The sequence below is a fragment of the Oncorhynchus clarkii genome, chromosome 10 (assembly GCF_045791955.1).
Source record: "Oncorhynchus clarkii lewisi isolate Uvic-CL-2024 chromosome 10, UVic_Ocla_1.0, whole genome shotgun sequence".
NCBI classification, from domain to species: Eukaryota; Metazoa; Chordata; class Actinopteri; order Salmoniformes; family Salmonidae; genus Oncorhynchus; species Oncorhynchus clarkii.
Window position 1 is genome coordinate 9,427,726 of NC_092156.1, and position 13,140 is coordinate 9,440,865.

The 13,140-nt window shown below is 44.2% G+C and overlaps 1 protein-coding gene across 4 annotated transcripts in view; it reads right to left on the reverse strand.

Annotated features, from left to right (window-relative positions):
* Positions 1 to 514: 514 nt before the first annotated feature.
* The window catches only part of LOC139417990 (actin filament associated protein 1-like 1b), a 35,104-nt gene continuing 22,478 nt past the window's right edge, over positions 515 to 13,140 (reverse strand). For 3 of the 4 annotated variants that reach the window (XM_071167043.1, XM_071167044.1, XM_071167040.1), the window contains 10 exons: positions 12,578 to 12,692; positions 11,785 to 11,940; positions 10,925 to 11,136; positions 10,650 to 10,795; positions 10,326 to 10,398; positions 3,514 to 3,631; positions 3,183 to 3,356; positions 2,829 to 3,004; positions 2,592 to 2,720; positions 515 to 1,400 (listed from right to left, as the gene is read on the reverse strand). In XM_071167043.1, coding sequence (XP_071023144.1) covers positions 1,374 to 1,400; positions 2,592 to 2,720; positions 2,829 to 3,004; positions 3,183 to 3,356; positions 3,514 to 3,631; positions 10,326 to 10,398; positions 10,650 to 10,795; positions 10,925 to 11,136; positions 11,785 to 11,940; positions 12,578 to 12,692 — 1,326 coding nt within the window. In that variant the 3' untranslated portion in view covers positions 515 to 1,373. The remainder of the gene's footprint in view (positions 1,401 to 2,591; positions 2,721 to 2,828; positions 3,005 to 3,182; positions 3,357 to 3,513; positions 3,632 to 10,325; positions 10,399 to 10,649; positions 10,796 to 10,924; positions 11,137 to 11,784; positions 11,941 to 12,577; positions 12,693 to 13,140) is intronic. The other variant, XM_071167041.1, reaches the window with a different exon arrangement.

The following is a 13,140-nucleotide window of genomic DNA, read 5'->3' on the forward strand; positions in this document are numbered from 1 at the left end:
TCGACTGTTCATGTATACCTCAGTGGAGGTTGCCCTTGTCCTGCCTCTTCTTCTCTGGGGTTTATTGGCAGATTACACAACCTATAATATGTATTGCCACCAGCTACTGTAAAAGGGCAGTGAACTTGAAAAATAAAACATCCATTGTGGGAAAGATGACATACCACAAACACCAAAATAGACATCAAATACAAAACCCATCCCACTCTTTCAGTCCAAAACACATCCCTACACAGGCTCGGGAGCCTGCGAGGGTGGAACAGTATTCCATGCAAGGCATCAGCTGTGAAGTCACGAATCCCCCAAAAAACTTTCACTCAGTGGTGCTAATTTTCTCAGATTTCTTCTCCGCTTGTGCCTTGTCCTGCCTCCTACAAAAGTGGTCTTTCCAACTGGTGGACTTCCAAGCACACAGGTAAACAAGTATTAAAATGAATTGGGAAGCGTCATCCTCATCATTGTGTATAAGCTAATGACAGAGACACTAATCTTACAGAATACACATTTAAAACGGTTTATATCAACGAACAGCTTTTAATGTACAATACAAATAACATAAAGTGCAAAAGTAATTGTAAGTAAAAAGGCTCATTACACTGAGAAACAGTCAGTGAATTACGTAATAAGGAAACGTCTTTGTTTAGTCATTAGTCTCACATTACAATAACTATTTGGTTTTATACAGGTGTTATTCTATCGGTTTTTTTTTTCTTTCTGTCTGTTGTCCAGCTGCACCAAATTGTTAAATCAAGATCTGAAATAAGTGTTTCATATACATGAACAGTCGTTTCCTCTCCCTCTTTGACCAGCTTACTGTATGTGTTCTGAAGTTACTTTCATAGCGGATACAGCATAGAACTCTATTTCAGTATCTCCTTTAGGCTACTATTCCAACAACAAACTCACAATCGCTACGTTCTATTTCCCTTTATTATCCTTTCGTGCAGATATGTGCATCATTTGAGTATGCATATTCAACCTCTGCAAACCACTCAGCTCTCAACATCTCAAGTCCAGCCCTCTGATGTATTCACATGGAATCCCCATAACATATCCTCTTCCACAGTCTGAAGGAACAACAGTACCACATGCAACACAAGCGATTACTGAATCACAGAATGAACATTCAGCGTTTCCAAGTGAAATAGTGCTTTGAGTGAGGTTCTACAACAATTCCAAGAGATTCAGTGTCTCGTCTTCTCCAGTCACACGTTTCTCAGCTCAGCGAAGTGCAGTAAATGTTTAGCTCTCAAGAGGGGAGTGGAAAAGTTGAGAATGGAGTGCCTGCTTCACCCGCTCTCCCCTCTTTCAAATCAGCTCCAACATGTTCCAAGACCAGAATTAGACTGTCCATCTGCATGAGCATTGTCTTTCTAAGTCCCCTTCTTCGACTCCCATTCCTGAAAAACAGGACACTCATGTAGTGTTGGTACATAAAGTAAACATATGGGTCTGACATTGCTGTATGTTTGTGAGTCTGAACTCTGATTTCGTTACTGAACATTGAGACACAGTGCTACTTGAGAAAAAAGGCACAGTTGAAGTCGGAAGTGTCTTTTATATTCGGAAGTGTCTTTTATACTGATAACAAGTTCAAACAGGTGCCATTAATACAGGTAACGAGTGGAAGACAGAGGAGCCTCTCAAAGAAGAAGTTACAGGTCTGTGAGAGACAGAAATCTTGCTTGTTTGTAGGTGACCAAATACTTATTTTCCACCATAATTTGCAAATAAATTCATAAAAAATCCTACAATGTGATTTTCTGGATTTTTTTTCCATTTTGTCTGTCATAGTTGAAGTGTACCTATGATGAAAATTACAGGCCTCTCTCATCTTTTTAAGTGGGAGAACTTGCACAATTGGTGGCTGACTAAAAACTTTTTTGCCCCACTGTAGATACTTTGTACCTGTTTCCTCCAGCATCTTCACAAGATCATTTGCTGTTGTTCTGGGATTGATTTGCACTTTTCACACCAAAGTACGTTCATCTCTAGGGGACAGAACGTGTCTCCTTCCTGAGCGGTATGACGGCTGCGTGGTCCCATGGTGTTTATACTTGCGTACTATTGTTTGTACAGAGGAATGTGGTACCTTCAGGAGTTTGGAAATTGCTCTCAAGGATGAACCAGACTTGTGGAGGTCTACAATTGTTTTTCTGAGGTCTTTATTTTTTATTTTCCAATGATGTCAAGCAATGAAGCACTGAGGTTGAAGGTAGGCCTTGAAATACATCCACAGGTACACCTACAATTGACTCAAATTATGTCAATTAGCCTATCAGAAGCTTCTAAAGCCATGACATCATTTTCTGGGATTTTCCAAGCTGTTTAAAGGCAAAGTCAACTTAGTGTGGGTAAACTTCTGACCTCCTGGAATTGTGATACAGTGAATTATAAGTGAAATAATCTGTAAACAATTATTTGAAAAAATTACTTGTGTCATGCACAAAGTAGATGTCCTAACTGACTTGCAAAAACAAGTGGTTGAAAAACGAGTTTTAATGGACTCCAACCTAAGTGTATGTAAACTTCCGACTTCAACTGTACATCAGGTCAATGGGTGCCTTGGATCTTGTTTAATGACTGTCTACCTTGGCTTTCTGCATGACATTCCCTCTGCTAGATGCATAGATGGATAGGGGACGCTTCCGCATCTCAGCAGCACAGTTTACTGGCATGGATGCCTCGCTGTATAGATGATCAACTTTACTGATCTGGACCTGGACAAAGTTGAGAATATCTGGGTAAAAACTCTAAAAGACAATAAAACATGGTCTGAAATTCAAACAGTTGTTTGTGATGTAGTAGGAGATAAAGCAGCCAGGCACCTTTCTGGGGGGTTTGCTCTCTGTGGGCGGCCCCAGCACCCCTCCAGCCAGCGACTTCTTTAGATTCTCCTTCACCTCAGTGAGACGCAGCTCCAGGTCCACCCGCTCCCCCTCCTTCCCCCTGCAGTTCTCCTCCAGCTGGGCAAAACGCTTCTCCAGCTGCTTCTGCTGCTTACCTGACCACAGTCACAAACACACATTCATTTGTTCGGTTATATGGCGCCTCAATAAGTCTGAGTGAAGAATTCCTATTCTGTGGCCAAGCTGTAGGTGGCGCCAGTAATCTACACACAAAAAAACATGCTCTCTCTTTTTAAAGGATAGTCAATACAAGACTGTGTTTTATTGTCTTACCTGTAGCGTCCTTCAGTTGTTCCTTCACCTCTTTCCTCTCATTGCGTAATACAAGCAGGGCACTTTTGAGGACTTCTCGCTTCTTCTCCATCTCGTCTTTCTCCTTCAGGTACCTCCTGGCATCGCCCTCTGCTCGTGTTTTACCATACTTCCCTGATATATGCTGATTTGCATCTAAGGCAGACAAACAACGAAAATACATTCTGAGTGGTCACATTTGTAAATAATATAGGTTTATTCCAGGCATACTCTGAAAAGATGGGATCATGTCCAATTCCTCCCTCTCTTCCCAGCATAACACACAGTCTTGGCTGACCTTCTGGAGACTTACTGGAGCAGTGTCTCTTTGTGGTGACTAGGGAGTCCAACTTCTCAGTCTCTCTGCTGCTAGAGAAAGAAGAGTGGTGTTTCACCTGATCTCCTGGTCTGGGCACCTGCTCCTCTGGCTGCTGTGGAGGGAAGAGCAGGAAAGGGTAAGGTAGAGCAGGAAAGGGTAAGGTAGAGCAGGAAAGGGTAAGGTAGAGCAGGAAAGGGTAAGGTAGAGCAGGAAAGGATAAGGTAGAGCAGGAAAGGGTAAGGTAGAGCAGGAAAGGGTAAGGTAGGGCAGGAAAGGATAAGGTAGGGCAGGAAAGGATAAGGTAGGGCAGGAAAGGGTAAGGTAGAGCAGGAAAGGGTAAGGTAGAGCAGGAAAGGGTAAGGTAGAGCAGGAAAGGGTAAGGTAGAGCAGGAAAGGGTAAGGTAGAGCAGGAAAGGGTAAGGTAGAGCAGGAAAGGGAAGTCCAGGGTAGAGCAGAGAAGGGAAGAGGAAGGAGAGAGTAATACAACAGATGAACTCTCACTAATGTGTGGTATGTAATGTGTGGTATTGCAAAACGTACTGTTTGAGAAACTAGACCGCAAGTTAAATAAACTAACCACTTCAAGTTGAGTAAAGTGGAATTTGAGAAATGTATCACAAAGTATTACAGTCAAATAGTGAAAGCTGGATTTAGACACATTTTGGGAAGTAAAGAAAAGCCTTGACACACAGTTGGATATGATTCACATTTCCCCTCAGAGAGTCATGAGTTTTCCCAAACACGTCAGGGCTGTGTGAGATCTCTGTACTCTGTACTTTTCCCCCTCCTCTTGGACTGTAAAGTAAATGTACCCCCATAGAATTAACTCAAAAATAACAATAACTGTATTGACCATGTGTTTAAAAATGTGGATATCGACTTTGCCACTTCAGCAGGCTTTTGTGGTACAGTCAATTTCCACGCAGGTCTACGGGCCAGAAGATTCACCGACCACCACCGATGAGCTCCCCCTCCCTGCCTGTTTCAGTATTCTACAATCAGAGTCGTCTGCAGACAATGATTTTCAACATTTGGATGCCATATCTACAATTATATAGAACACACGCAACACATTTTCCACCAACAGGTTTCTGTGCCAATGCACCACACAACCAATAAACAGAGCACACAGTCTTCGGTTTCCGTTTTCAACAACATAATACATTGACATAATCTATCTGGACAAACAGAAAATACATCCCTCCCTACCTTGTAGGTTTACCCAGTATCGAAGGATTGGCTTGACAATCTCAGAATGTCATTAAACATTTGTGTTTTGTAACAGATTTCTCTTTCCATTCATCAATTGGCCGCTAAACAGTTTGGATTGATTTTAGTTGTCAGTTTAAAAAATAAATATATACACAAAGATTTTTTTTAAGAGACCGGGATTGTACAATAAAGTCGGGATTTATTTCCATTGTGGTCTCTATTTCTTTTTTGAATTAACATAAATATGTAACAGGATTCAAATAGACATCCTTGTTTGTATGAGTTGCCGTAATTAAGCAGACAGGTTATTTATATGTATGCGTAGTAGTGAAGCCACCCGCTGAATTATTTGTGCAACTGCATCTGTGCATATTTGCATGTATGATCACGCAGGTTCAACTTTTGATGGAGATTTCATGACGGATTTGCAGATGCTCTGAAGTGTACACATTGTGTTGTGTGTGTCTGCAGAATAAACTGTGAAAGAGAACAACACTGAGTCTCAAGGTCCTTAACGACATCATAACCGCCATCGATAAGAGACATTACTGTGCAGCTGTATTCATCGACCTGGCCAAGGCTTTCGACTCAATCACCACATTCTTATCAGAATCAACAGCCTTGGTTTCTCAAATGACTGCCTCGCCTGGTTCACCAACTACTTCTCTGATAGAGTTCAGTGTGTCAAATCGGAGGACCTGTTGTCCGGACCTCTGGCAGTCTCTATGGGGGTGCCACAGGGTTCAATCCTCGGGCCGACTCTCTTCTCTGTATACATCAATGATGTTGCTCTTGCTGCTGGTGAGTCTCTGATCCACCTCTACGCAGATGACACCATTCTGTATACTTCTGGCCCTTCTTTGGACACTGTGTTAACTAACCTCAAGACGAGCTTCAATGCCATACAACTCTCCTTCCGTGGCCTCCAACTGCTCTTAAATACAAGTAAAACTAAATGCATGCTCTTCAACCGATTGCTGCCTGCACCTGCCCGCCTGTCCAGCATCACTACTCTGGACGGTTCTGACTTAGAATACGTGGATAACTACAAATACCTAGATGTCTGGCTAGACTGTAAACTCTCCTTCCAGACTCACATTAAGCATCTCCAATCAAAATGTAATCTAGAATCGGCTTCCTATTTCGCAACAAAGCCTCCTTCACTCATGCTGCCAAACATACCCTCGTAAAACTGACCATCCTGCCGATCCTTGACTTCGGCGATGTCATCTATAAAATAGCCTCCAACACTCTACTCAGCAAACAGGATGCAGTCTATCACAGTGCCATCCGTTTTGTCACCAAAAACATAAATACCTTATTTACATAAGTATTCAGACCCTTTGCTATGAAACACATTTTCAGGGGCAGGGACTGGGAGACTAGTCAGGATCGAGGGAAAGATGAACAGAGCAAAGTACAGAGGGGTCCTTGATGGAAACCTGCCCCAGAGCACTCAGGACCTCAGACTGGGGTGAAGGTTCACCTTCCAACAGGACAACAACCCTAAGCACACAGCCAAGACATTGCAGGAGTGGCTTCAGGAAAAGTCTCTGAATGTCTCTGGCCCAGCCAGAGCCCGGATTTGAACCTGATCGAACATCTCTGGAGAGACCTGAAAATAACTGTGCAGCAACGTTCCCCATCCAACCTGACAGAGCTTGAGAGGATCTGCAGAGAAGAATGGGAGAAACTCCCCAAATACATGTGTGCCAAGCTTGTAGCATCATACCCAAGAAGACTGAAAGCTGTAATCACTGCCAAAGGTGCTTAAACAAAGTACTGAGTAAAGGGTCTGAATACTTATGTAAATGTGATATCCGTTTTTGCTTTGTAATTATGGAGTATTGTGTGTAGATTGATGAGGGGAAAAAACATTTTGTTGTTGTCAATTTTAGAATAAGGCTGTATCGTAACAATGTGGAAAAAGTGAAGGGGTCTGAATACTTTATGCATACACTTTATATACAGTACCAGTCAAAAGTTTGGACATACCTACTCACTCAAGGGTTTTTCTTTATTTTTACTATTTTCTACATTGTAGAATAATAGTGAAGACATCAAAACTGAAACACATATGGAATCATGTAATAACCAAAAAAGTGTTATATATTATAAATGTGAGATTCTTCAAAGTAGCCACCCTTGGCCTTGTTGAAAGCTTTGCACACTCTTGGCATCCTCTCAAACACCTTCATGAGGTAGTCACCAGGAATGCATTTCAATTAACAGGTGTGCCTTGTTAAAAGTTAATTTGAAGAAGTTATTTCCTTCTTAATGCGTTTGAGCCAATCAGCTGTGTTGTGACAAGGTAGGGGTGTTATACAGAAGATAGCCCTATTTGGTAAAAGACCAAGTCCATATTATGGCAAGAACAGCTCAAATAAGCAAAGAGAAACAACAGTCCATCATTACTTGAAGTTCAGTCAATGTGGAACATTTCAAGAACTTTGAAAGTTTCTTCAAGTGCAGGTGCAAAAACCAACAAGCGCTATGAGGAAACTGGCTCTCATGAGGACAGGAAAGGAGGACCCAGAGTTACCTCTGCTGCAGAGGATAAGTTCATTAGAGTTACCTGGCTGTCATGAGGACCACCACAGGAAAGGAAGACCCAGAGTTACCTCTGCTGCAGAGGATAAGTTCATTAGAGTTACCTGGCTGTCATGAGGACCACCACAGGAAAGGAAGACCCAGAGTTACCTCTGCTGCAGAGGATAAGTTCATTAGAGTTACCTGGCTGTCATGAGGACCACCACAGGAAAGGAAGACCCAGAGTTACCTCTGCTGCAGAGGATAAGTTCATTAGAGTTACCAGCCCCAGACTGCAGTCCAAATAAATGCTTCACAGAGTTAAAGTAACAGACACATCTCAACATCAACTGTTTAGAGGAGAAGGCGTGAATCAGGCCTTCATGGTCAAACTGCTGCAAAGAAACCACTACTAAAGGACAGAGAAGAAGAGACTTGCTTTGGCCAAGAAACACAAACAATGGACATTAGACCGGTAGAAATCTGTCCTTTGGTCTGATGAGTCCAAGTTTGTGTTTTTTTGTTCCAACCGCTGTGTCTTTGTGAATTGCAGAGTAGGTTAACGGATGATCTCACCATGTGTGGTTCCCACTGTGAAGCATGGAGGAAGTGGTGTGGGGGTGCTTTGCTGGTGACACTGTCTGTGATTTATTTAGAATTCAAGGCACACTTAACCAGCATGGCTACCACAGCATTCTGATGCGATACGCCATCCCATCTGGTTTGAGCTTAGCGGGACTATAATTTGTTTTTCAACAGGACAATGACCAAACACACCTCCAGGCTGTGTAAAGGCTATTTTACCAAGAAGGAGAGTGCTGCATCAGATGACCCGGCCTCCACAATCACCTGGCCTCCACAATCACCCGGCCTCCACAATCACCCGACCCCCACAATCACCCGACCCCCACAATCACCCGGCCCCCACAATCACCCGGCCCCCACAATCACCCGGCCCCCACAATCACCCGACCCCCACAATCACCCGACCACCACAATCACCCGGCCCCCACAATCACCCGGCCCCCACAATCACCCGACCCCCACAATCACCGGACCCCCACAATCACCCGACCCCCACAATCACCCGACCCCCACAATCACCCGACCTCCACAATCACCCGGCCTCCACAATCACCCGGCCTCCACAATCACCCGGCCTCCACAATCACCCGACCTCCACAATCACCCGACCTCAACCCAACTGAGATGTTTTGGGATGAGTTGGACCACAGAGTGAAGGCAAAGGGTGGCTACTTTGAAGAATCTAAAATATATTTTGATTTGTTAAACACTTTTTTTTGGTTACTAAATGATTCCATATGTGTTATTTCATAGTGTTGATGTCTTCACTATTGTTCTACAATGTAGAAAATAGTACAAATAAAGAAAAACCCTTGAATTAGTAGGTGTGTCCAAACATTTGACTGGTACTGTATAAATAAAGGAAGAGAAGCATAGGCCTAACACCAGAGAGATAGAGAGACAGTGGTGGAAAAGTACTTGACTTTCAATCAAGTATGACAATCAACATACCTTAGAAAATGACTCAAGTGAAAGTATTTGGTTTTAAATAGTATCAAAAGTAAATGTAATTGCTAAAATATACTTAAGTGTCAAAAGTATACATCATTGCAAATTCCTTATATTAAGCAAACCAGACGGCACGATATTCTTGTTTTTTTTTTAGCCAGGGGTACACCCCGACATAATTTACAAACGAAGCATGTGTGTTTAGTGAGTCGGCCAGATCTGAGGCAGTAGGGATGACCAGGGATGTTCTCTTGATAAGTGTGTGAATTGGACCATTGTCCTGTCCTGCTAAGCATTCAAAATGTAACGAGTACATTTCGTTTTCAGAAAATGTATGGAGTAAAAGAAAAACATTATAAATGGTAAAGTAATATAAATAGAATATAAATAGTAAAATACAGATACCCCTAAAAACTACTTAAGTAGTGTTTTTACTTAAGTACTTTACACTACTGAAGACATATGCCGGTGGCATGCTACGACACCGACGTGCTACGACGCCGACGTGCTACGACGCCGACGTGCTACGACGCCGACGTGCTACGACGCCGACGTGCTACGACGCCGACGTGCTACGACACCGACATGCTACGACATCGACATGCTACGACACCGACATGCATTTCCTTAATGTCAGATGGCTACTGCATCTGCTATACAGAAGGAGGGTAATTTGTTTTCCATCTGAATATTTTGTGTGAAGATAAGCATTATATTATAGGAGTAACTCTGGTAAGGCTGAAACAGACTGTTGGAGTCAGTTGGAGCGTCAGGGCGCACTGCCTTCATAGCATAGGCATGTAGTAGCTAAAGCTTAATAATAGCCATAGCAAACCTTCAGAAACGTTTCTAAACTTTAGTGTAATATCAAAAGTCAGTCAAGTCGTTGTTAATAGTGAAAATATGAGCAGAAGAACGAATGTGAACCAGGGGGGGGGAAAAACGCACTACCCTCCTGTGCACAATAAAGAAAAACATACAACCCTCCCCTACTTTGGACCACCCCTCCCCCAGTACATTTTGAGCTGTCCCACACACAACTCAGAGTTCCGATGAGCTACTTTCAGAGCACATCCCTGGAGTGTCGTCTATACCCTCCCACATACCCACAGAGGAGCCTATCGGCTATCAGCAGGCCTTCAGAATGCTGTAGAATTAAAATCCCTTTGACTCCTACTCCCTGATTCTGTGGAGAGATATGGGAGTATATAGGAACAGATAATTCATCAACTGGATCCTTAGGATTCCATCTACAGTTATGGGTGTGAAACACAGAGCTGGGGATTCCTTAGATGTGAATCTCAACCAAAGGAAGCCTGGGTTTTTGCTACAGTTCAGAGGTTGCTGGTATACTGCTGTCTCATGCTCAGCCAATAGGGTTTGGTTAACCTGTTTTTCTTGAAATGTGGTTTCTTTCCCACAAAAATAAATAAATAAGGGTGTGGAGCTTTCCCACTTTCAAAATGAAATGAAAGTTTGTCATTATGATGTGTCGACAAGTTAAAACATGTTTAGTATTCGTATCTCCTCACCAATATGCTCTCATAAGGAACCTCGTCATACGTTCTGGAGTCTGTCGAGGCGCTGCTGGAGGAGGTAGCCCATCTATAGGACAGGAAGAGGCTAGCATTGTGATGTCATAACAACCACACTGTGCAGACAGACCCTGGTAGAATTGTCAAACTACCGGTGGTAAAATGTTGGTACCCTGATGAAAACCTCCAAATAGTCAAACCGATTCAGCAATTCAAAAGAGACAAGCATTTATCCCCATGACCATCTGGCATTATAAATGTACTCCCCTTAAAATATAAAGCCCTTTAAGCATTTGGAAATGACCACAGCCTCAGACTCACAGGAAGGAGTGTCTTGCTGCGTCTGTGATGCTAGTGATGGTGTCCACGTCTACATAGTCATAGTGCAAAGCCTCAGGGCTGGTGGCACAGCCAGACTCTGCCAGCAGAACCCCCAGCCAGCGGCCCATCTCTTCTGAACAGCTGGCCTGTTGGACAGACAGACACTTACATCAATCACCACATGATCCCAAAGGGGACTAGAACCCACGAGACAGACCGGAGAGACTGGTCAAGGGACAGGGGACATTGGGCTACATATACACGCACAAACATACCTCCAAGGCAGCCACCTCGTTGCCTCCTTGCAGGATGCGGAAGGCGAAGGGGTGCTTGGGCCCTACTCCAGGTATGACCTCAGCCCCATGGAGGACCACAGCTCTTACGTGAGTACCCAGGTCGCCCCGGTCTTTGTGAAGGTACAGTGTTCCACTCCTCACACAGCACCATCTCTCCCTCCAACACTGGCTCAGCAGTAGATTCAGGTAACCTGAGGACAGGAACACATCAATACTTTCCAGAAAAAAAGGTAATTACACGGAGCAGTAGAGATGAAAATAACAGCTTTTAAAAGGTGGGAAGCCAACAGACAAGCAGCAACATAGTAAATACCAGAGACTGTGGGATGAACATGTCATATATGACGTGGATGGCCTCCCGAGTGGTGCCGTGGTCTAAGGCATTTATCACAGTGCTAGCTGTGCCACTAGAGATTCTGGGTTCGAGTCCAGGCTCTGTCGCAGCCGGCCGGGAGACCCATGGGGCGGCGCACAATTGGCCCACCGTCGTCCTGGTTATGGGAGGGTTTGGCCGGCAGGGATGTCCTTGTCCCATCGTGCACTAGCGACTCCTGTGACGGGCCGAGCACAGTGCACGCTGACACGGTCGCCAGGTGTACAGTGTTTCCTCCAACACATTGGTGCGGTTGGCTTCCAGCTTAAGTGGGCATTGTGTCAGGAAGCAGTGCGGCTTGGTTGGGTCGTGTTTCGGAGGACTCACGGCTCTTGACCTTCGCCTCTCCCAAGTCCGTACGGGAGTTGCAGCGATGAGACAAGACTCCAATTGGATACCACGAAATTGGGGAGAAAAAGGGGTTAAAAAAATATACATATGTATGACATGGATGCGGGGTGCTCACCACAGCGGGGGTTGTCGTCATGGTGATAGGAGGACGGAGCGTCTCCTGGGAGAGGAGGCTTCTTCTTAGAGAAACTGATGATCCTGGTGATCTTCCGTCCAGCCGCTCTGCTCATAGACCCCGTCAGCTCTGAAAACGCCCCCCTCTTCCCCTTCCCTAAAACAGAAACACACCGGCGTCAGCAGAGTCGTTTACAAAATAGTAATTTACTAGATAATTTATTGTGTGTCTGAAAGGGCCTGTTTTAGTTAGCCATTTACTGGAGGCTCATGTTCCAATGTGGCACACTGTATTGGCAATCGAACAATGTAGGCAAATGTAGTTCAGTGCTTCTAAAAATGTTGTTTTGGGATCTGTCGCCCCGGTTCGCTACCTCTCTGCCTTGTGTACGTATGTCCTATGATGTCATTGTGAGACAAAGGCAGGAAGAGGGCAGGAAGGATGGTTCTGCTCCGGGCCACACTTCCTCTGTCTTTTATCTGCTTTAGGTAAAACATCCAAACTTTGACCCCTTCTTCTGACTCAGGAATATAGATCACTCTACTTTCTCCTTCCCTATGTTTTCCTCTGTCTTAAGGTTGGCAAAGCCACTGCCCTACACAGTGTTTCATTTCAATCTGCTTGGGCCTGTGCCTAAGTTTAAAAAGGGTTCTAGAATGTAACAAAATGGCGTATCTAAAAGTGCTCTTTAGAATCTCAGAATGCAGACTAGTAAAACACAAAGCTACAGTAGAACAGCAGAAACCAGACACCCAGGGAAGTTCAGGTATGTTGAGGCAGATTGGGGCCTAACCTTCACAGTTGTCACGGAGCTGACCAGAGGGCAGGTTGTCACCTGTGGCCACGCTGTCAGAGTCAGAGGTGTGCTTGTCAACCAACACTACAGTGTGCTTGTCAGCTCCTAGTAACTAGAGAGAAGAGAGGGGGCGAAATTAGGTTAGTGGGGACACACACACACACACGTAGCAATGAGAAAGATTTCCAGCTAGGACACACACACACGTAGCAATGAGAAAGATTTCCAGCTAGGACACACACACACACACACACACACACACACACACGTAGCAATGAGAAAGATTTCCAGCTAGGACATACACACTGTGTATGTGCCTCTGTCCACAGCCATACATTTAGGCTATAATAGAATGGCTCTGTTTTCCTCTATGTGGAGTTTCAGTTGCTGATTACTAGACTATTCACAGTCAGCTGTTTTTAACAGTCAGAAGGCAGCATTAGAGCATCAACCCCTCTGATTGAGTGTTGACACGGAGTAAACACACTATCAATGAACTGATACAGGTACATTAGAAGGTGTGTGTGTGGGGCTTTCATTCTGTCTGGTTATTTCCTGAA